Here is a 24,857-nt window from a genome sequence, read left to right as displayed (position 1 = left end):
GTCTCTCAGCTTATTTTTCTTGTGGCCGTTTTAAATATTACTAGCAACATTGTTTTTCATTTGACTCTCCAGCTAGCCTGCTCTTTCCAGCCAGTGAACAAACAAACAAACCACATTGTTGGGCAGGAGAATTCCTTTTGAGGGAAAGTGTGTCTCCAATGATACCACGCTGCCAGGAAAAAGACAAAGCAAAAAATAGCTAACACAAAAACAGTCACAGGTGCATGGGACTGAGAGAGAACCCAGTGAATGGTCACCGCGGTCCCCAGGAGGTCTTTCAGTGTAAGCCAGTGCGGTGGGTGGACTTCTGACAAGGACATTGGTGAGCAGCCAGGTGGAGTGTGTAACTGTGAATGCTCCTGTTTATTCTTTTCACATGCTAATGTACCTCCAATCTGACTTCTCTATGTGGCAAAAACTTTACTTTTAGTTTACGTTTATGCCCACTAAATATTGTACTACACTTAACAAAATATAAACTCAACATGCAGTGATTTCAAAGATTTTTCAAAGAATTACAGTTCATATAAGGAAATCAGTCAATTGAAATTAATTCATTAGACCCTAATGTATGTATTTCATATGACTGGAAATAGAGATATGCATCTGTTGGTCACAGATACCTTAAAAAGAAGTGGCGCTGTGGATCAGAAAACCAGTCAGTATCTGGTGTGAACTCCATTTGCCTCATGCAGCGCGACACATCTCCTTCGCGTAGAGTTGATCAGTCTGTTGATTGTGGCCTGTGGAATGTTATCTCACTCCTCTTCAATGGCTGTGTGACGTTTCTGGATATTGGTGGGAACTGAAACGCTGCCATACACGTCACCGATTGAGCATGTTTGGGATGCTCTGGATTGACATGTCTGGTGAATATGCAGGGCATGGAAGAACTTGTACATTTTCAGCTTCCAGTAATTGTGTACAGATCCTTGTGACATGTGGCCGTGCATTATCATGCTGAAACATGAGGTGATGGCAGCAGATGAATGGCACGACATTGGGCCTCTGGATCTCGTCACGGTATCTTTGTGCTTTCAAATTACCATTGATAAAATGCAATTGTGTTTGTTGTCCGTGGCTTATACCTGCCCATACCATAACCATACCATGGGGCTCTCTGTTCACAACGTTCACAGCCGCAAACTGCTTGCCCACACAACGCCATACACCCTGTCTGCCATCTACCCGGTACAGTTGAAACCGTGATTCATCCATGAAGAGCACACTTCTCCAGCGTGCCAGTGACCATCGAAGGTAGGTATTTGCCAACTGAAGTCGGTTAAGACGCTGAACTGCAGTCAGGTCAGTACCCTGGTGAGTACGACGAGCACCCTGAGACAGTTTCTGACAGTTTGTTCAGAAATTTGTCGGTCATGCAAAACCCACAGTTTCATCAGCTGTCCGGGTGGCTTGTCTCAGACCATCCCGCAGGTGAAGAGCGGCTTATGGTAGAGAAATAAACATTCAAGTGTCTGGCAACAGCTCTGGTGGACATTCCTGCAGTCAGCATGCCAATTGCTCGCTCCCTCAAAACCTGAGACATCTGTGGCATTGTGTTGTGAGACAAAACTTCACATTTTAGAGTAGCCTTTTATTGTCCACAGCACAAGGTGCACCTGTGTAATGATCATGCTGTTTAATCAGCTTCTTGATATGCTACACCTGTCAGGTGGATGGATTATGTTGGCAAAGGGGAAATGGTCACTAACAGGAATGTAAACAAACATTTGAAAGAAATAACATTTTTGTGCATATGAAACATTTCTGGGATCTTTTAGTTCAGCTCATGAAACATGGGACCAACACTTTACATGTTGCATTTCTATTTTTGTTTATTATATACATTTTGCCTTCCTGTATTATACTTTTTTAAATTGCATATTCTATTCTTCTGAGCCATTAACTTTATGTTCATATTTTGATATTTTATTATTTCTTACTGCAAGTAAGCTTTTCGTTGGATAGTGTATACCATGTGTATCCTGTACATACGACTAATAAAAAATGCATCTTGAAACTTGAAAAACGTAAAACACACAGAAGCATTTTGATAACTTGTTTACATTCAATGTAATAATTGATGATATGCATTGAAATTGATTTAGTATGCAGTATGGTGCAGGATGGCAATCCAGTGTTACATGGAGGTTAACAGGCCTTTTTATTGGTACTGTAGGGTCTGACTTTCCATCCTTAACTGATGTAACTCTATTTTGTCCACGCTTACAGTAACATGTATTTGGCTTATCAGCATACACTGTTGGCATCAAATATTTGCAGAGGGCAGATCAAATTGTATTAGTCACATGCGCAGGTGTAGACCTTACAGTGAAATGCTTACTTATGAGCCCCTAACCAACAGTGCAGTTTCAAAAAATATGGATAAAAGTAACAAGTAATTAAAGAGCAGCAGTAAAAAATAAATTAACAATACAGGGGGGTGCCAGTACAGAGTCAATGTGCGGGGGCACCGGTTAGTTGAGGTAGTATGTACGTGTAGGTAGAGTTAATTAAAGTGACTATGCATAGATGATAACAACAGAGATACGGGTAGAAGTTGTTTAGAAGCCTTTTAGACCTAGACTTGGCGCTCCTGTACTGCTTGCCATGCGGTAGCAGAGAGAACAGTCTATGACTAGGGTGGATGGAGTCTTTGACAGTTTTTAGGGCCTTCCTCTGACACCGCCTGGTATAGAGGTCCTGGATGGCAGGAAGCTTTACCCCAGTGATGTACTGGGCCGTACACACTACCCTCTGTAGTGCCTTGCGGTCGGAGGCCGAGCAGTTGTCATACCAGGCAGTGATGTAACCAGTCAGGATGCTCCCGATGGTGCAGCTGTAGAATCTTTTGAGGATCTGAGGACCCATGCCAAATCTTTTCAGTCTCCTGAGGGGGAATATTTTTTTTTTATGTCCGCTTCACGACTGTCATGGTGTCCTTGGACCATGTTAGTTTGTTGGTGATGTGGACACCAAGGAACTTGAAGCTCTCAACCTGCTCCGCTGCAGCCCTATCGATGAGAATGGGGGCGTGCTCGGTCCTCTTTTTCCTGTAGTCCACAATCATCTCCTTTGTATTGGTCACGTTGAGGGAGATAGGCTCCACATTCTGTTCACACGCACCACTATGTGGACAGTATGAAGAGAGAAGTATGTGGATTATACGAATAATATCATTCAGCCCATCTAGGTCGATGGACCCACAATTCTGTCCACTTTACCAATACTCCATCTTGTTACTCTCACATAATTCCAACCTTACAGTAAATAGCTAACTTTAAAAGATATCATGAGCTTTCATCATAGTAAAATCATTTATCTATCTGTGCATATGTCTCTTTCAAATTCAGTTTCTGGAAAGGGATATATGGCTCCTCTGTACTAGAAACATTTCCATACCTTCTAGTGTGAACTCTATTAATAGCATCAAAGGCAGCATTAACATCTGCACCTCTAGCATATTTTCTGTATAACCAACGACTACAAATGACATGCTGTGTTCCTAACCCAGCTCCAACCCTGAATTACTGTGTGCTCAGTGTAATTATAAAGGAGGATTGTTGTCAGGCTATAATGCAGAATGCCAGGTACACACTGGCGGTGTCTCCCATTCCCACAAACTCACAGAGCCGTAACTATGTAGCCTACAATATGTACCCTAATCTCTAAGGTCAGCAGTAATTAGTTTAGATTTCTCTCTTTCTTGTTGAAACCTGAAATCAACCATTTGTCTGCTGATAAAAATAAAACATGAGGGAAATGGAGAAAGTGCAATACTTTGGTGCTCCATTCTTCCTAAGCCTGTTTAGGTCAGGGAGATCATTCAAGATTAAGTTCGAAATTGGACGTCTATCCATGTCCTTATGATGTCGGGAAATGCCTTCAAAACTGTCAGTAGGGGAAACGGTGAGCGCTATTATGGTCAAGTAGGCTTGGGTGGTGTAGATGGCTGGAGGATGGGTGTAATCCCATGACTCTGGGTCAGAATGCTGTGTGTTTAATCCCAGTGGTGGACCCAGATTTATTTTTTTAGCCCTATCCCTAACTCTTACCTTAACCATTTGGAATGAATGCCTAAACTTAACCCTTAAAGGCCCACCTCAGAGGAAGTTGCTGCACCTATTTTGAGTAATTCCTGTCCTAGAGCGGAAATTCTCGTTTACGTTCCACCTCGAAGATTGACGCAGGCTGCTAATTCAGGAATTGGGGGTGGGAACGTTGTCGTAGCAGAGGAATTACAACAAATATGGCGCTGACTGACAGGTGTCAGTGTAACTAGCTAGCATGTTAACTTTAGCCAGCTAATGAAAATTATGTGAGCACCGTTTCAGTTAAGAAGGTTGAAAGTAATTATATCAGAAAAGATTACCAGTCTACTTGTCAAGAGATAAGTCCCAGCCAAACCATGCCTCTACGGGCTCCCGAGTGGTTCGATTCCATGTTGTATCACAACCGGCCGTGATTGGGAGTCCCATAGGGTGGCACATAATTGGCCCAGCGTTGTCTGGGTTAGGGTTTGGCCAGGGTAGGCCGTCATTGTAAATAAGAATTTGTTCCTGACTTGCCTAGTTAAATAAAATCAATTAAAATATACTAGCTGCTGATATGTTGAGGGTTGACGTTTGTCCGACTTTTTCCATTTTAATAATATGAGTGAAACCGTGTCGGATTCCAGACGTCATTAATATTTGGACATGCACACGGACATGATCAAATAGCTATATTGTTTGTTCTCTCTGTTTATCATTTTCTCTTTAGGATCAGTAGAATGGTTGAAAATGAGAACCCTGCATACCCAGGGCACCGGGCCATGCAAAACAAATTTGCCAAAACGTTAGTGGTCAAAACCATTCATCTTGGGGGAGTGGGGTTCTAAAATGCAATCATATCACACAATTTTACCGTTTGTAACCCACCATCTCTTTTCGGCTTTATGTTCCAAAATTTGAAATGGTGTTTATACATTGAATAAAAGTACAGACTCAGTGCTTCAAAATGGTGTATCATACACTGTGGTTGGAGGAAACATGGGGAAGTAATGCTGCTTTAAAAGTTGATTAAATTATAATCCCATTTAGGAGAAAAAGGCATTTCAACATTTTGCTGCAAATTTCACATATTAATCCTTTGGAAACATATATTTAGAAATGGAATACTTTCACCAAATTGCCAAAATGGATTCTCTGAAAATTATCTCACTAAGTTCCTGCATTAGGCAAACCATTAACAGTATAAAATTGCCTATTGTTTTATAATAAAGATAACCTTTCACATTGAACAGCTACAGTGCCGCTCTTTGTTTACGCTCCTACCCTCTAAAGCCTGACACCCACCGATCTCTTAAAGAATTCACATTGGGACCCGTGATGGTGAGGTAGTGCTTAAAAAAAACGAAGAAAAGATTAACATTAAAATACTTTAATTTCAAGTGCTAAAGGTAGTAGCCTACAATTAGGAAAACTTAAAAAACACAAAGGATTAGGTTAAAACACTATCTAGACCTAGGCCTATATCATAAGATCCTTTGAGTGACTTTGGTTCAGGTCATGTTATGATATGAACAAAGGAATCTAGCCTGACAGCACATTTCTGTCCTGCCCTTTGGAACAGGACATGTAATGTCCATGGCCCTGTCACTGCAACAGTCCTGATCTTCTCAAATATATGTTTGCCGGGTTGTGTCCAGTTTGGGCGATGCTTTCACATCTCTGGAAGGACGTTAACATTGCACAGCAGCTGAAATCTGGTTCCATCTGAGTGAAAGCTCCTTTGTCACAACAACACCAGGTTCCAGACAATTGAAGCTGTAAAGGAGGAAAGCAGACAAAAATAGACAACACATTAAAACATTGCATACCAGAAATAAGATTCATTGACCCCCAATTTCAAGTAATAAGCTGAAAGTACAAAGACAAAATACCTAAAGTGTTGCTTGTTCACCCCCGATCATCTCCTTGTATTGGTGGCGGAGAGCAGGTTCATACTGAAAGACAAATTCCAGAAAAATAGGTTAAAACATGAATTAATTAATCTCCTATAGCTTGTTATTGCCTGTTGACTGCTACAGCTGTACTAAAATGCCCACTACACACTCAACCTGCTTCCAGCCAAACAATGACAGTGCAGACACTACAAGATAACTAGCTAGATTTAGCAAACATTTATAAATATAAAATGGTCATCTATTTTTTTGTTATAATGCAGACTAGCTATACAATTTGTGAATCTTAACAAATTATCTAAAGGATTATGATTATTTGCTGGTAAGAAAAGGCGTGCAGCAAGAACATTAGTTTGCACCCTCTATTTTAATGGAAAGGCCATGTGTAGGGTCGTCACTAGTTAACACAGCCACAAAGTCACAAACCCCATCTATTTCTACTTTTTCTCTTCTTAAAATTGCATTTTAAATATCTCACATTTACCCTAACTTTAACCACACTGCTAACCTTAGCCTAACGTTAAATTAAGACCTAAAAGCTCATTTTAGTTTTCATAAATTTGTACGATATAGCCAATTTTGACTTTGACTGTTTTGTCTAGTGGAAACCCAAGTGTAGGCTACAGAGAAAAGCTATTTGGCTCTCAGAATACTCATGATTAGGAAGAACTTTGAGCAGGTGTTTCTGATTTAATTAACATTGCCATGCTGGTGGTTGGTAACATTTTAAATAAGTCCAACCCTTACATGAAACGTAGGCTGAAAAGAAAGTGCACATCTCATAGGAAAATACACGTAACATGCTGACAACACCGCTCGCGCATGTTGATTTTGTCAACCCACACCAGATGCGATCAGGACATGCAGGTTTCTAGTAATCTCTCCTCCTTCAGGCCTCTTCTTCTTCTTTGGACTTTATATGGCGGTTGGCAACCAACTTTAAGGTGCATTACCACCACTAACTGGACTGGAGTGTGGACCTCAGTTCATCTTTCAATCACCCACGTGGGAATATGCTCATTAAAACCAATGAGGAGATGGGAGAGGCGGAACTTGCAGCACGTCAAGCGTCACAAATAAACTCAGCAAAAACAGAAACGTCCTCTCACTGTCGACTGCGTTTCTTTTCAGCAAACTTAACGTGTAAGTATTTGTATGAACGTAACAAGATTCAACAAGTGAGACAAACTTTACAAGTTCCACAGACATGTGACTAACAGAAATGGAATAATGTGTCCCTGAACAAGGGGGGGGGGGGGTCAAAATCAAAAGTAACAGTCAGTATCTGGCCACCAGCTGCTTTAAGTACTGCAGTGCATCTCCTCCTCATGGACTGCACCAGATTTGCTGTGAGATGTTACTCCGCTCTTCCACCAGGCACCTGCAAGTTCCCAGACATTTCTGGGAGGGCCCTAGCCCTCACCCTCTGATCCAACAGGTCCTAGACGTGCTCAATGAGATTGAGGTCCGGGCTCTTGGCTGGCCATGACAGAACACTGACATTCCTGTCTTACAGGAAATCACGCACAGAACGAGCAGTATGGCTGGTGGCATTGTCATGCTGGAGGGTCATGTCAGGATGAGCCTGCAGGAAGGGTACCACTTGAGGGAGGAGGATGTCTTCCCTGTAACACACAACGTTGAGATTGCCTGCAATGACAACAAGCTCAGTTCGATGATGCTGTGACACACCGCCCCAGACCATGACGGACCCTCCACCTCCAAATCGATCCCGCTCCAGAGTACAGGCCTCGGTGTAACACTCATTCCTTTGACGATAAACGCAAATCCGACCATCCCCCCTGGTGAGACAAAACCGCGACTCATCAGTGAAGAGCACTTTTTGCCAGTCCTGTCTGGTCCAGCGACGGTGGGTTTGTGCCCATAAGTGACGTTGTTGCCGGTGATGTCTGGTGAGGACCTGCCTTACAACAGGCCTACAAGCCCTCTGTCCAGCCTCTCTCAGCCTATTGCGGACAGTCTGGGCACTGATGGAGGGATTGTGCATTCCTGGTGTAACTCGGGCAGTTGTTGCTGCCATCCTGTACCTGTCCCGCAGGTGTGATGTTCGGATGTACCGATCCTGTGCAGGTGTTGTTCCACGTGCTCTGCCACTGCGAGGACGATCAGCTGTCCGTCCTTTCTCCCTGTAGCGCTGTCTTAGGCGTCTCACAGTACGGACCTTGCAATTTATTGCCCTGGTCACATCTGCAGTCCTCATGCCTCCTTGCAGCATGCTTAAGGCACGTTCACGCAGATGAGCAGGGACCCTGGGCATCTTTGTTTTGGTGTTTTTCAGAGTCAGTAGAAAGGCCTCTTTAGTGTCCTAAGCTTTCATAACTGTGACCTTAATTGCCTACCGTCTGTAAGCTGTTAGTGTCTTATCGACCGTTCCACAGGTGCATGTTCATTAATTGTTTATGGTTCATTGAACAAGCATGCGAAACGGTGTTTAAACCCTTTACAATGAAGATCTGTGAAGATATTTGGATTTGTATGAATTATCTTTGAAAGACAGGGTCCTGAAAAAGGGACGTTTCTTTTTTTTGCTGAGTTTAGAACCAAGTTCTATTTTATCGCCTGGCTACGCAGACGTGTGGGTGCAATGATTGAATAACATGCATGTGTACATTTATTTTGCAAAGCTTGCGCACGCGACGCAGGTGTTGTGGTCAGCATGTAAGAGTCACGAAACATCCGAAGTCACACATTCGGATTTGGCACTTATAGCCCAAATACAGTGAGCTCCAACAGTATCGGGACAGTGACACATTTTTTGTTGTTGTTTTGGCTCCAGCACTTTGGATAACAAATGGTACTATAGGTAAGCTCTGGCCATCATCTTTCAGCTCGAAAAAGTGCATTTCTATTCGTGTGGGTGTTTTTAAATTTGAAACTTTTGGAGAAATTGAACAATACTGAGCAGCAGCTTTGAAATTTGACGTTTGGCGAAATGGAACGATACAGAGCAGGGTGTCCAAAACACTTCCAAATGTTATGTTTGGAGCAACTTTGAAATTTGATGTTTGGAGAAACGTGGATGAACGTCTAATTCTGCAGTGAGACTGTGAGAGCTTATTGGCTTAGGTTATGTGACTGAGCCATGGTTGCTGTGTGAAATTGTATCCCGATACTGGCACTGCGTCCTTGTGAGGGAGTCTTGTAAAATGGGTTTACTTAGCGCCTTTGCTGGCATTTTCTGAAGATAGCAAATGCACAAACACTGCCCCCTGATCGTATTAACTGTAGAACAAAGTGATGTAACTCTTTGTCTTGCTTGTGTGGCATAGGTTTCCTCTGTATGAGTTTAGTGGTCAGCTCAAAATGTATGTTGCCAGGGATGTTACAGAACCATCATGCAGTTCAGCCATAAGACAAGTATCACTATTTAATATGACTGATTGTCTCTTCTGTGGTTTATCATTGGACATGAATTGGCTGTAAACTTCTGTCCCCAAAATGCACCATGTTAAACTAGAGACCTGCTGAGTGAGATACCCTTGCTCTTGGGCAACCATCCATGGAAGCAATCTCCTATAGTAACACATACAGTACTTTACATTAAAGGAACTAGTATGAGACAAGTTATTAATACTGTTTCCCTTTGCAAGCACATATCTTGCTGATATGGTGTTCTCCTTTAAGCCCTTCCTATGGACACATTGTATTTTGTAATCGTGCATAAAAATAATATACTGTATAGTATACTGTACAACGCATACAGTACATGGCCCACATGTGTACTGTACACCTAGTATTTTACAGAGACTAGAATACCAAGGTGTGTCGAGACCTTTCTTTAATCACTCAATTTACAGTACAAATCAGTTGAAATATCTCCACGCATCCCACTTATTTACATTTTAATTACTACTATTACTTATTTTTGGGATGTGACTATAGCAAGGCCTTGCACTAGAACGAAGCAAAAATACTTTTTCACTGGAGGTTTAGGTGCTTGTTTCTTTTAAATACCATCATCTTTGCTGAAATCCCCTCTCAAAAGAACCTTTCACTTGCTGGAATAAATTCAAATTAAAATTTAAATCCCTCTTTGCATTTCTTCAGCCTCTTTTAAAATAGCTGCCTCCTCTTAGAAAGCTGTTTATGTAGTGATCTGTTCATAATCCAGTTTGTTTCTCAACAGCGAAAAACACAGAAATCGTATTATCACTATTTTGGAGAGATGATGCGAGAAATCAGCAACTATAAATGTCTGGATCTGTAGAAGTTTTATAAGTGCAACAGACCATTGATGAAGAACAGTAACATTTGACTTGCAAATATCGATAGTACATTGTATTGAGAGATCTCAGTATGTATCAAATACCTTTTGTGATGTTATTCAAAAAACTAGACAATGGCTGTACATTAGTCTCAAGTTATCTACCTAGCACATATTTATCAGAAATGTTTTACCATGTGATATACAGCTTTTGTACTGAGCATATTAAGATTTAACTATTGGCACAATCGGTGAACCTTACATGTCATTGACAATCTTCCAGACTTCTATAAACAAAAACCCTTCCCAATCTCACAAGGCCTTCTAATATTTTGTAGAAAACAAGATTTAATCAAGAATGAAATTAATAAAAATATAAAACAGCAACACATTTATATGGAAGTGCCTTGTGATATATATCCAGCTGAAAATATGTAAAATAACTGGGAAGAGCCTGTTGGGAGATTTAATTTGCTCCAGCTAGATTGGGTTCATTGTTTGGAAACAAATTATAATTCTGTCTCCAGAAAGTTAACAAAGATCTAAACAAAAGGAAATCAATGGCCAAGCCCATTAATCACTCAAACCAAGCTACTTGTGCTGAAGAAACTTACTTCATAATCAATTTCTTTGTTTTGCTCAAAAGGGCATTTGCATTCTGATTCATGTCAGCAAGCTTATTGTATTGGGCGCAATCAAAATATTGTAAACCACATTAATGAAAGTATTTTTGTATTTTCAAGTGTCTCTGAATAGTCATCATGATAAACTGTGGCTGTCTTACAAACTGCTGTAAAAAGCTGTTTTTAACACGGACCACTGCGCTACTGATAAGGGTCATGTGTTGATTTGTCAACAACAAAGGTATCGAGGTGGAACATTGTGCCAGACTCTTGTGTCTAGTGATTTAAGACTTATGATTCTGGCATTGATAATACTGACCTTTAAGCACAAGTACAAGCAATCCAACTCTGCAGAGTTTCTGCTAAAGATTGTCGGTTATAAAATCGAGACAAATCTGGGAGCTACAGAATGTGTTGCTGAATGCTACTTATTATTCATTATTATTATTATCAAGACAATCTACTGCTCATCAGCATGATCATTACAGAAGCCACAGACTCACCTGTTGCCATTGTTTGTGGTCATTATTTTGCCTGGCCATCCCAGGGGAGCCACTTTGTGGATGGGTCGGGGGTTATGTCGGTCTGTTGCCTTGAGTCAATATCTGAGACTGCTAGAGTAGACCCAGTTGAAAACCAGTCCCCAAGACCCAATACTTAGACCCAGAACTAGACCTAGTGTTTCAAAACTGTGACAAGATCAAGACCAGTTTAAATGTTGAAAACGAGATCCAGACCAAGACAATTGTAAGAAGTCAGGCATCTTATTCCTAAACATAAGCCATTGCATGGCCTACCAGCTCGCACATAAGGGAAGCAAGGCACCCTGGCACTTGTGCGTTAAATCATTCCTTCTTGGCCACATAACTCTGGCAAGAGGAGGTATTGAGCGATATGTCTTGACCACAAGTTGAGTGACTACGAAAACCATGTTGTCCAAACATTAGCTCAGACCCAGACCAGAGGTATTGGATCACCGATCCATACAGAAGACACCGATCCATATACCTTGGGCACTGAAACCCTGGTCCATGCGGTCTTAAGTGGTGTTGACCTAGACCATGAGATCAAGTCTCCATCTTTGCTACATTTCACTAAAAGATGAACAACTAGTCAATTTTAATATCACCTAGCATACTGCGATATTCAGAACTGTTGAGCATACAACTTTTCCAAGAGATTGTGTATGCCATGGTAAAGCACGAAAGAACAGTCAGAAACTTTTGTCTGCAATCTGACTTCTTTACTACTACAGCAGCAGATCACCCAACACTGTTATGTAGCTTTTGAATCACTGCAGTACCTCAAGTCCTAGAGTAGCGAGGTTGTCATTAAGCATTGGGGGTGTGTCTTTAAAGGTCGCCCACCGTTATACCCTAGTTATCCCCAAGGGGAATGTTGGGTAGTACTAATTGTTTCTTTAACTGTGATTTAGTTACATGCGGTGAAGATAATGATCCCCATGGAAAATGTGCTGTGTTTTCAAAGAAACTTTCCCTGCCTGTTGACATCAACATAAGGATAGTTACATATCCTGGAGCTATATCATCAACATGCACTTACAGTGCCTTCAGAAGTATTCATACCCCTTGATTTATTCCACATTTTGTTGTTATAGCCTGAATTCAAAATGTATTAAATTGATTTCCTTTCTCCCCCATCGACACACAGTAACCCATAATGACAAAGTGAAAATGTGTTTTTAGAAAATGTAGCAAATATATTGAAAATTAAATGCAGAAATAAAATAATTTACATAAGTATTCACACCTTTCAGTCGATACATGTTAGCATCACCTTTGGCAGCGATTACTGCCGTGAGTCTTTCTGGTTAAGTCTTCTAGGAGCTTTGCACACCTGGATTGCACAAAATGTGCACATTTATTCTTTAAGCTCTGTCAAATTGGTTGTTGATCATTGCTAGATAGCCATTTTCAAGTCTTGCCATAGATTTTCAAGACAATTTAAGTCCAAATTGTAACTAAGCCATGTAGGAAAGCGGACAGAACCAGGTTTTCCTCTAGGATTTTGCCTGTGCTTAGCTCTATTCCGTTTCTTTTTAGCCTAAAAAACTCCCTGGTCTTTGCCGATGACGAACATTTCCATAACATGATGTAGCCACCACCATGCTTGAAATATGAAGAGTGGTACTCAGTGATGTGTTGTTGGATTTGCCCCAAACATAATGCTTTGTGTTCATGACATAAACTTCCTTTCTTTGCCACATTTTTTTCCCAGTTTTACTTTAGTGCCTTATTGCAAACAGGATTGATGTTTTGAAATATTTTTATTCTGTACAGGCTTCCTTCTTTTCACTCTGTCATTTAAGTTAGTATTGTGGAATAACAACGTTGTTGATCCATTCTCAGTTTTATCCTATCACAGCTATTACACTGTAACTGTTTTAAAGTCACCATTGGCCCCATGGTGAAATCCCTGAGTGGTTTCCTTTTTCTCTGGCAACTGACTTAGGAAGGACGCCTGTATCTTTGTAGTGACTGGGTGTATTGATACACCATCCAAAGTGTAATGAATAACTTCACCATACTCAAAAGGATATTCAATGTCTGCTTTATTTTTTTGGATGTTTTTATCTACCACTAGGTGCCTTTCTTTGTGAGGCTTTGGAAAACCTCCCTGGTCTTTGTGGTTGAATCTGGGTTTTTTAAATATTTTTTATTTATTTATTTAACCTTTATTTAACTAGGCAAGTTTGAAATTGACTGCTTGACTGAGGGACCTTTATATAATTATCTGTATGTGTGGGGTACTGAGATGAGGTAGTCATTCATTAGTCCATGCAACATATTATATGAATTGTTCAGATTATTTTCACTCCTGAACTTGTTTAGGCTTGCCATAACAAAGTGGTTGAATACTTATTGACTGAATACATTTCAGCTTTTATTTTTTATTAAGTTGTACAAATTTCCAAAATATAATTCCACTTTGACATTATGGGGTATTGTATGAAGGCCAGTGACTCAAAATGTAACCCATTTTAAATTCAGGCTGTAACACAAAATATGGAAAAAGTCAAGGGGTGTGCATACTTTCTGAAGGCACTGTATGCGTTGTTGCTCTTTATTTGCATATGCAAATTGCTAAAACATGTTTTAATTCCAATAATTTTATGTGACTATTTCTGTGATGAACAAGGCATCAAGTGGTTGCACAATGGCAGACAGATGAGTAAATGGGGTTTCGCACTATAAACCAGGAGGTGGTGATTGGCTATTCGTATTATGTGAGCACAATTCTGAAGCATTTTATCTTAAATTAACCTCACTTTATTTTAGTATATAATGATTTCAATATTTTAGATTAATGACTGAATGAATATTCATACCTACTCTGTTGTATTGCATGGAAACCTAGAACTCGAACCAGCTTTGGGTTGCCGGTTGCCTAGATTTGAATTAAGATTTTTTTAAAGCATCGTAGGTTGACTTCATAAAGATAATTTATTGTTCTTACAGTACATTAGAAGAATTCCGGAAAACATTATATTTGTGTAGGCTTTACACAAAGCCCGTATCGTGCTCAAAAACAATGGGGTGCTTTGACATTTCACTTCTTTGCTTACATAATTTGCAGCAGAATGCAAAAAGCTTTTAGACACACGTGACCGATTGTAATACTTTTCTAAATGCAATCAAACACTTTCTACAAACATGAGCAGGACTTTTTAAATGTGAACCCTTGTCTGACATGTAATTTCATCCAACCCACTCCTCTTTTCATTCCTCACTATCTCCCCCCAGTTTTCCTGTTGATGAAATAGTTTTGAAAAACACTATATGCTAGTTCATGGGTCATGTTGTAGGCTTTGGAATAAACCTCTTTGTAGATTAATCAGGGACAACGCATATTTTTTGAGTTTTACTTTCACTGAATTTGTGAAAAACTGAGCTGCTGGGCTTACTACACTGTCCTCTGTAATGTTTTTCATTTAGTTAGGATTGCTGTCTGGACATGACGTAATCAGTACTTTCTTGGACAAGTGCTTAAGATGTTCTTTCACTATGATTGTTTGCATCAGCTAAGAAAGAAAACATGTTTGGCTCTTGAAAGACAGTTACAAAATTAGACGTTAAATTAGGCATTAAACAAGGTGATGATCAACTGCCAAACCTTAAGTAATGATATGCCTCAGCCATCCTCAAGTCCCCAGCCTTGCTTAACCAAATTGCGCAGATAACAAAAAGCACAGAAAATACATTATTATTATTACACACTGTGTTCACACGTCTCTCCCCGGAGACTGGGATGACACAACCTAGAGATAAGCGTGTTTTGGGTGGCCTCTGTCATCAGCTGGGGAAGGAGATGCTTGCATCTCTAAGAGGCCCCCTTATGGGTATCACTTATTTTAAATGCTAAACCGCGGCCCCCTACCCCCATACACCCCCTCTCCACTCCCCCGCCCCTCACCTCTCCTCCCGCCCCAGGCTCCACCCAGAAGTGTGGCTTGCCTTTGTCATTGTAATCTGGCCCTGTTTGCTAAACGCTTCCAATGTTTACTCTCTGCTATGGGGGCTTGTATTAACAGGAGTCAGCAGGATGCGCATGACATCACTAGCGCTGCGGCTGGGGGGCTGTTGTAGGAGCTGCGTTTGTGATGTCTCGGGGCCACTGTCTTCTCTCTCTTTATTCCCCCTTCTCTCTATCCAGGCTTGTCTAATGCATGAGCTAACTCAGGAGGCTAACATGGCCTACAGGGAGGAATTACACCTAATTACTTAAATAACTGCTGTGCAGCAGCTAGCCTTCCTTCCTTAGTCACCAAAAATCATTTCCAGGTCTTTGGCTTTTAATGATAGCTAGTCCTCTATGGTAACAGAAAGGATCTAGGATAAAATGGGTTTTCATTCATTCAAATAGGAGAGAGGGAAATAAAATAAGACAGACAGGTACTAAGATACAGAAGGGGAAGAAATTCCAATTAACCGACAAGGCTTTCATGACATATACTTTGGTTGTTGTTGCCGTAGCGATAAAGTCGCAGACATTGAAACTCGTCTGTTGAGCCATTGTTATCATCCCTGGCCATCTGCTGCCGAGGACTGACATTCCCGCTCATTTGCATGATGAGTGATATGGGAAGCTTGGGAGGGCGTATGCCCCAGTCAGTCCTATGACAAAGCAAGTGAAAGTTTTTGAAGCAGAATGTAAGGGGTAAGAAAAACGAGATATATATATATATATATATATATATATATATATATATATATATATATATAATCTATATCAAGCGTGTGTGTGTGTGTAGAGGGCTAACGCATGCATCTGCCTCCTGTTTGTGTGTTTTGCGGATGTGGGAGTAGAATGAGGAGGGGGTTGTCTGCTGTTGATGTGCAAATGTGCATCATATTGAAGGACTGTGAATGGGGAGGTGTGACGTAAAAAGGGACCCGAACGCAGGTGCTTATCTCCAGGCTGTCAAAGGCATAGTATGTCATATTCCTGGGGACTACCTTTCAAAGACACTGCATCAGCTCGGCCATCAAGCGACTGGGGGGAAATCAAACTTTCTGGATCATAGAAGTAGGTTTGTGTCAAAAGTAATTTTATAATAATAATAATGATAATAATGTATAGTGGTTATGGTGTTTTTTTTTTTTTTGTCATTGACATCAAGCGCTGAGTGTGAGTGCATGTGAAATACAAGCATTTTATCCTCTTGATGTTTGATGCTGTCATATGACTTCATAAAACGTCATATATGTTTAAAAGTTAATGAACATGTTTATTTCTATAGGACACTAACTACTAATGTGTGAATGAGTTTGCTATAATTTTACAATATGAATACAGAAATAATATCAATTGTGTTATATTTATAAATGTCATGTCTGCACTTCAAGAAAGTATCTGTCTGCTAAATACAGGATTGTTGCCATTATGTGGATCAGTGCTCTTAGTAAAAGTGCAGCTTCTACAAGGGTCTCAGACAGCTAGAGAGGACGTTATATTGCTCAAATGGGGTTTTAAGAAGCACAACCTATTTTTGGATCATCCAGATAGCATTCAACGCTGTCGACACAAATGCTGTATGTTTAATTCAGGTAGAGTATAAGCTAAGGTCTTAGAAGAACACGTTAGTATTGTGTCTGAAGACAATGCTTTGTCAGGTTGTGCTTGGCAAAAGTTGCGTTAATGCTTGTTGAAATCGTGTTGTATTATGGTCGATAATAAGTGATCATTGAGACTTCTGTGGCAGACATGGTCCAGACCTTACACTTGAACAAACTCTGAAGAGACACAGTACAAGGTCTCCAGGGAAACTGTTGATTTAGTGGGAAGGATGGATGTTTCAAAGGTTTATCATCAGGACTGTCAATAGACTTAGGCCTATGCCTCGGAAGGGCAAAGATAGAAGAATATGTTAAGGGATAATTTGGAAGAAAATGAATGAATTTTTTTATAACATACTGCAGCTAGGGATTTTGTCAAGACAACTGGTGGGTTGATAAGTGAGTTGTGTATTGAGAAAAACAACTTGTTTTTTGAGGCATTTGCATAGGCCACATGATTAAATGAATATATTTTCAGGCGTAACATGTGTGGGTAAGAATACTTTAATTGTAGTCAGTTCCCTCCAGCGGCAACTTATTTTCAAGATGTCATTTTTTTAAATATTGTTTGTGTAGTTGTCTCTTTGCAACCTACTATGTTATTTTAAGCTTGAGTAAGTGTGCAGAGCAAAATGAACATCCCAACTTGTCATTTAAACAGTCTGTTCCTGTTGGAACTGTTTAGAACATACATTTTAATAGATTTTAGAGATTTTCAGAAATTTCTCAAATATGACATTTTGTGTCTTGTTTTTGAAAAACCATACTGAAACAAACAAAAAAATGGCTTGTTAATCAACTTTATTTCAAGAAGGCAATGTGATATACAGACCAATATGCCATGTGTAATATATAATATGCCAAATATAATATATTTAATATTCCATGTATAATATATAATATGGCGTGTATAATAATTATTGCTGCAAGGTGAAATCTTTTCAAAGTTAGGTTTGTCCAATACAAAGAGTTGGAGATGTAATAATACTGAGACAAAACTCTGAAATCATGAGCATATGGTCAATCTTTGGAGGTTATTTTAATACCACAGTTACAACAACACAAAGATGACAAATGATATGGTATTGAAGTGAAGTAAAGTCATCTACCCTCTTGTGTACTGTATGCAGCCCCCTTCCTGCTCCAAGCAGGATACTAATACAGTTGCTACACAACAGGGTAATGTTAGCTCTCTATGCCTGCACTCCAGTACGACAACAGGAGCTGTCCATGGTACCTAGAGAATAAAGACTGTGTTGTCCAGAGGGGGAGGTGAAATTACAAACTCCAGTTTATTTATTTGTGTAAACTTGATTATTTAGTTCTATGATGATAAAATTATTGTTCTATAGGATATCAAGTGCCCTGCTGTGACTTGTTAACTTTGTCACTTTTAACTTGACAAGTCTTTCCATAACTCAACAAATAGATTCAAACAGAGTTATTCAAGAAAAGAGCACTCTTTACTTTTCAATTTCCAGATTGAAGAGCAAGTCAAATATAGAGAAAGTAGCTGTCATGCATTGTGAAATACTGCAAGCAGCAAAGAGTTACAGTAGCAAACATGGTGGTAAATATCCATCCAACATGTACTGTGTTACCTGTTTTTCCCCACTCAAACTTCACTTAGTTAATCTAGGGAAATGAATTATGTGGATTTAATTCAGTAAGGTTTCAGAAATGTTCCATCTGCTGTTGAGCAGCTGGGGAAAGGATAAATGTAATTAATTACTTAACTTTTGAACAGTATTCCAGAGAAACTGTGATATTTGTATGATTGGGAATACATTTGCAATCCTTAATGTACAACATAAATATGTATTTGTTATGACTTTGCTGCATGTGATTTGTTTTGGCGAAATAAATATCACTTGAATTGACAGAAAACCAGTATTTTTTAATGCCTAAAACGTAGGCCCTCTAATAGATCTATCTGTAGAGGATTTCAGAAAGGAGCCATAAAAATACTCTGTGTTTAGTAACCCATGTTTGTCTTTTGGCTATATCAACTTCATTTGAAACCCACATAAATATATGCAATGGATTCTATATAATGATAAAGCAGTACTCCTCTGAAGATCAGTTTACTTAAGGTTGTATCTGTTTTAAAATGAGTCTGACTGGGATAGACTATACATTCCTGGTTGCCATATTGCAGTTAGAGGTTTCCTGATGCACAGACTATGAAGTATTTAGTGATAAATAGGAAATATTTAAATATTATATAAAACATGTTTAGTAACCTAACCAAGATCATCTGAATATAATTGATCTATAAATAAATGACAGGTAGTATTATTTTTAAAGAGAATACATGTCAAATGTAATGTTTTTTTAGTGAGTGGTTTTATATGCTTGACATGGTGGCGCTATAAGCGATGTCCCTAATTAAAATTACATGGGATTTTTTTCTGCTCTTTTTTTTATTCAAAATATATTTTTTAATTTACCTTGATTGTAATGTTACCTCATTGGCTGTGGGTTTGTTTGTTGGCCTAACTATAAAGGATCTGCTTGTACCCTTGTGGGTTGAGAAGAATTAGGATTTATGAATTTATTTCCTCTGTTGTATTGTTTAAACAGCTTTGGTTTAGTTTTGATCCCTTCCTCTTGCCTTTGAGGCTGTTCCACGGTGTCAGCTGTTGACTGATAGTAAGAGAACTGCCTCACAGTGTGAATGAAAGAAAACTAGCGGTTGGTAAACACTGATAAGGGATAAATAGAAAGCGGTCAGGCAGAGATAGTTCTGTGGGAGCCCAGATTGTGTGCGGTCTGTTAAAATGAGATTCTGAGCCTGTCCTTTTTATTCTTCCCCCCCTCCCCTCTGCTGCGTTTGTCTGGAAAATCTCCAGTGACCCTGCACAACAGTCCCAGGCTGCACTATTCTCTTTTTGTGTTTTGTTTTCTAACAAGGGTCAAGTTGGCCGATAGACATGTCCCTGATGCTTATAGACAGCTGTCATGACTGCAAGTACTTACAATAATTAATGTTACATGGAATTATAGTTCTGCTGCACCAGAAACACAGCATCAGGGAAATAGTGAAAAGATAAGTAAAATGTCTAGAACGTTCTCTGAAAATGTCCAGCCTTTGTCTGTTTGACATTTTATTGTCGAATGGTTTCACTTCATGTTTCTTCACAATTTCTTTCAATGTTTTTTTAATCTACTTGTGTATGAAAGATTTGGACTGAATTGAAATTAAATGTTGTAAGAGTTAATACTTTAATGATAAAAAGTGCAACGTTCAAACAATTTTGAACAAACTAATGCACTTGCTTACTTACAGTACCAGTCAAAAGTTTGGACACACCTACACATTCCAGGGTTTTTCTTTATTTTTACTATTTTCTACATTGTAGAATAATAGTGAAGACATCAAAACTATTAAACAACACATATGGAATCATATAGTAACCAAAAAAGTGTTAAACAAATCCAAATATATTTTATATTTGAGATTATTCAAAGTACATTTTACATTTTAGTCATTTAGCAGACGCGCTTATCCAGAGCGACTTACAGTAGTGAATGCATACATTTCATACAATTTCATACATTTTTTTTCTGTGCTGGCCCCCCTTGGGAATCGAACCCACAACCCTGGCGTTGCAAACACCATGCTCTACCAACTGAGCTACAGGGAAGGCTAAGTAGAGTAGCCACCCTTTGGTTTTTGGTATTCTCTCGACCAGCTTCATGAGGTAGTCACCTGGAATGCATTTCAATTAACAGCTGTGCCTTGTTAAAAGTTAGTTTTTTAAATGTGTTTGAGCCAATCAGTTGTGTTGTGACAAAGTAGGGGTGGTATACAGAAGATAAGCTTGGTAAAAGACCAAGTCCATATTATGGCAAGAACAGCTCAAATTAGCAAAGAGAAACGACAGTCCATCATTACTTTAAGACATGAAGTCAGTCAATCCAGAATATTTCAAGAACTTTGAAAGTTTTTCATTTGCAGTCGCAGAAACCATGAAGCGGTCTCATGTGGACTGCCACAGGAAAGGAAGACCCAGAATTACCTCTGCTGCAGAGGAAAAGTTAGAGTTACCAGCCTCAGATTGCAGCCCAAATAAATGATTCACAGACACATCTCAACATCAACTGTTCAGAGGAGACTGCGTGAGTCAGGCCTTCATGGTCGAATTTTTGCAAAGAAACCACTACTAAAGGACACCAATAAGAAGAAGAGACTTGCTTGGTCCAAGAAACACAAGCAATGGACATTAGACCGGTGGAAATCTGTCCTTTTGGTCTGATGAGTCCAAATTTGCGGTTTTTGGTTCCAACTTCCGTGTCTTTGTGAGACGCAGAGTAGGTGTACGGATGATCTCTGCATGTGTGGTTCAAAAGTTTGGACACCTACACATTCAAGTGTTTTTCTTTATTATCACTATTTTGTACATTGTAGAATAATAGTGAAGACATCAAAACTATGAAATAACACAATCATGTCGTAACCACAAAAGTGTTAAACAAATCAAAATATGTTATTTTAAATTCTTCAAAGTAGCCACCCTTTGCCTTTATGACAGCTTTGCACACTCTTGGCGTTCTCTCAACCAGCTTAATCTGGAATGGTATTCCAACAGTCTTGAAGGAGTTCCCACATATGCTGAGCAGTTGTTGGATGCTTTTCCTTCACTCTGCAGTCCAACTCATCCCAAACAATCTCAATTGGTTTGAGGTCGGGTGACTGTGGAGGCCAGGTCCTCTGATGTAGCACTCCATCACTCTCCTTCTTGGTCAAATAGCCCATACATAGCCTGGAGGTGTGTTGGGTCATTGTCCTGTTGAAAAGCAAATGATAGTCCCACTAAGTGCAAACAAGATGGGAAGGCGTATCGCTGCAGAATGCTGTGGTAGCCATGCTGGTTAAGTGTGCCTTGACTTCTAAAAAAAATCACAGACAGTGTCACCAGCAAAGCACCATCACACCACCTCCTCCATGCTTCACGGTGGGAACCACACCCACAGAGATTATTCATTCGTCTTCTCTACATCTCACAAAGACACTGCGATTGTAACCAAAAATCTCAAATTTGGACTCATCAGTCCAAAGGATAGATTTCCACCGGTCTAATGTCCATTGCTTGTGTTTCTTGGCCCAAGCAAGTCTCTTCTTCTTATTGGTGTCCTTTAGTATTGGTTTCTTTGCAGCAATTCGACCATGAAGGCCTGATTCACACAGTCTCCTCTGAACAGTTGATGTTGAGATGTGTCTGTTACTTGAACTCTGTGAAGCATTTATTTGGGCTGCAATATGAGGCGCAGTTAACTCTAATGAACTTATCCTCTGCAGCAGAGCTAACTGTGGGTCTTCTTTTCCTGTGGCTGTCCTCATAAGCCAGTTTCATCATAGCGCTTCATGGTTTTAGCGACAGCACTTTGGGTATTGACATTTTTGGGTATTGACTGACCTTTATGTCTTAAAGTAATGATGGAGTGTCATTTCTCTTTGCTTATTTGAGTTGTTCTTGCAATAATATGGACTTGGTATTTTATCAAATAAGGCTATCTTCTGTATATCACCCCTACCTTGTCACAATACAACTGATTGGCTCAAACGCATTAAGAAGGAAAGAAATTCCACAAACTAACTTTTAACAAGGCACACCTGTTAATTGAAATGCATTCCAGTTGACTACCTTATGAAGCTGGTTGAGAGAGTGCCAGGAGTGTGCAAAGCTGTCATAAAGACAAAGGTGGCTACTTTAAATAATTTTTTTGATTTAACACTTTTGATTCCATATGTGTTATTTCATAGTAGAATGTAGAAAATAGTAATAACAAAGAAAAACCCTTGAATGAGTAGGTGTGTCCAAACGTTTGACTGGTACCTGAGATACATACATAGATACAGTATATACATACGTACATTAGATACTGTATATACATACCTACATAGATACTGTATATACATACATACATACATACATACATACATACATACATACATACATACATACATACATACATACATACATACATACATACATACTATAAATTCATACATACATACATACATACTATAAATTCATACATACATAGATACTGTAAATACATAGCTGCATATGCTGCAGGTAGCCTAGCGGTTTGAGCGTTGGGCCAGTACCAAAAGGTCTCTAGTCCAAATCCCAGAGCTGACAGGGTGGAAAAATAAGCCGATGTGCCCTTGAGCAAGGCACTTAACCGTATTGGCTCCAGGGTCGGTATTGGTAATGGCTGACCCTGGCCATGACCCCACTCTCCGAGGGTGTCTCAGAGGGAGTTGCAAAAAACGCATTTAAATTTCACACGTGTATAATGCGCACTTGTAATATAAGCATCCACAAAATTATTATTATTACGTAGATACATACACAGATCTATAGATACATACGTAGATACATACACAGATCTATAGATACATACATACATACATACATACATACACTAACTTATAAATGTATAAATATAATCACGTGTTCTAAATACATAAAGCCATGAACTGTCAACATCAAACCTCATACTGAATATCTACCATTTTTCAAGCCTTTTTTTAGGGGCAATCTGTTCATTCTTTTGGTATAGATTTTTAAGGGGGATTCCATCTTTTATGTGATTTAAAATGACCTTCAGAGTTCTTACCTTGAGGGTCACCATGTGGTGTATTTACACAGAAAATAATTCAGCCCATTGTAGCCCGCTAGCTAATGAGATTGGTCGTTAAGTGAATGACACAAAGGCTACAAAAAAAGCTTAGTGGCTCCGTTGAATATTACAGTGTCCTCGCACACACACACACACACACACACACACACACACACACACACACAAACCTCGCGGCAGTGACACACTGGACTAGCCTGGCTACCCACCCACCCCACCTCGATGTCCTTCTACACCATCACCTCCTTGATGTTACTATGAAAGGCAAAACAAAGGCTAACGGGGGCATGGTAAGTCAGGCTAACAATTCTGCCCTGTCGGAAATGTTAATGTCTCTGTGTCTCCGTGTCTACGTATGAGAGTGTGAGTGAGTGTATCTGTGCCTGTTTAGTGAATGCAGAGCTTTCAGTCTCAGAGTAAATAGTGCTCTCGACAGATAAATAGATTCATGAAAGGTTAGCGCAGTGCCTAAGGAGACTGTCACTTCCAGACATGTTGGCTAATGTGACAGAGGACAAGACCCAGCTGTTTCCTCTTGCTTGCTTCCTAACTGTAACTTTACTCGCTAGCAACCCTCTTTTCTTTTCCCCCTGAACTTACGTCTGATGTCTTCTTTATGGAAGTACTGTAGTTTTGTCTTTTACCAGCTCTATTTACAGCTCTACTCAGAAAATAGAGCTACTTTTTACTACAAGTTGTGCCTTAGCTTCTATTTTCCATTACAGGATGGTAGTTTCATATTGACATCTCTGGTCCGTGCATTCAATTCGTGTCCATAATAGTTATTTTTTCTGACTTAAATTAATTTCTGGCTTAGACATTTTGTTATTGCGCGTGAGAATTCAATATGTAGATGTTTTTTTGGATGTATAACCATACTCCTGAATTTGACATTTAGACCTGTCACTGCCTTGTACTTGTCCTATGCTTGCAGGTACTCTCAACAGGTTTAAGCTGGTTGTTTTACATAGAAGTATATTATGTATCCTACATCATTTATATTGTATCAAAATATCATGCACGACCGGCAGACTGCATACTGGGTTAAAGTCCATATTTGTTATTAAACCCGAGAGTTAAGTCAAATTTACATTTTATTGACGGGTATAATCATAATCACAGACCATCTGCTGATCTGGCAAGCTCGGTTCAAACTCACAAAACAGTCCTGCTAACCTTTAAGTACAAAATACTATAGTCAGGGTTTAACTCGGCTATCCCAGAAGTGTGTGTGTGTTAGAGGAGATTGTATAGATTTAGCATAATACTTCATTCAGATCCTCTAGGGCTGCTCCTGCCATGTGTGTTATATATATCACGATCACTTCGATAACCAC

At 39.6% G+C, this 24,857-nt stretch overlaps 1 protein-coding gene across 4 annotated transcripts in view; it reads left to right on the top strand.

Moving 5' to 3' along the window:
• The window catches only part of LOC115157179 (suppression of tumorigenicity 18 protein), a 57,890-nt gene that overhangs the window by 365 nt on the left and 32,668 nt on the right, over positions 1 to 24,857 (top strand). The window contains exon 1 of one of the 4 annotated variants that reach the window (XM_029705208.1): positions 16,123 to 16,339. The exons of 1 other annotated variant lie outside the window; for it this stretch is intronic. In XM_029705208.1, the coding sequence (XP_029561068.1) occupies positions 16,180 to 16,339 (160 nt within the window). In that variant the 5' untranslated portion in view covers positions 16,123 to 16,179. Of the gene's footprint in view, positions 1 to 16,122; positions 16,344 to 24,857 lie in introns of those variants that run through there. 2 more of the 4 variants (XM_029705210.1, XM_029705209.1) reach the window with 2 other exon arrangements.

Source organism: Salmo trutta, chromosome 21 (genome assembly GCF_901001165.1).
Source record: "Salmo trutta chromosome 21, fSalTru1.1, whole genome shotgun sequence".
Classification (NCBI taxonomy): Eukaryota; Metazoa; Chordata; class Actinopteri; order Salmoniformes; family Salmonidae; genus Salmo; species Salmo trutta.
Note: the sequence above shows the minus strand (reverse complement) of the source record. Positions and strands in the feature narration are given on the sequence as shown.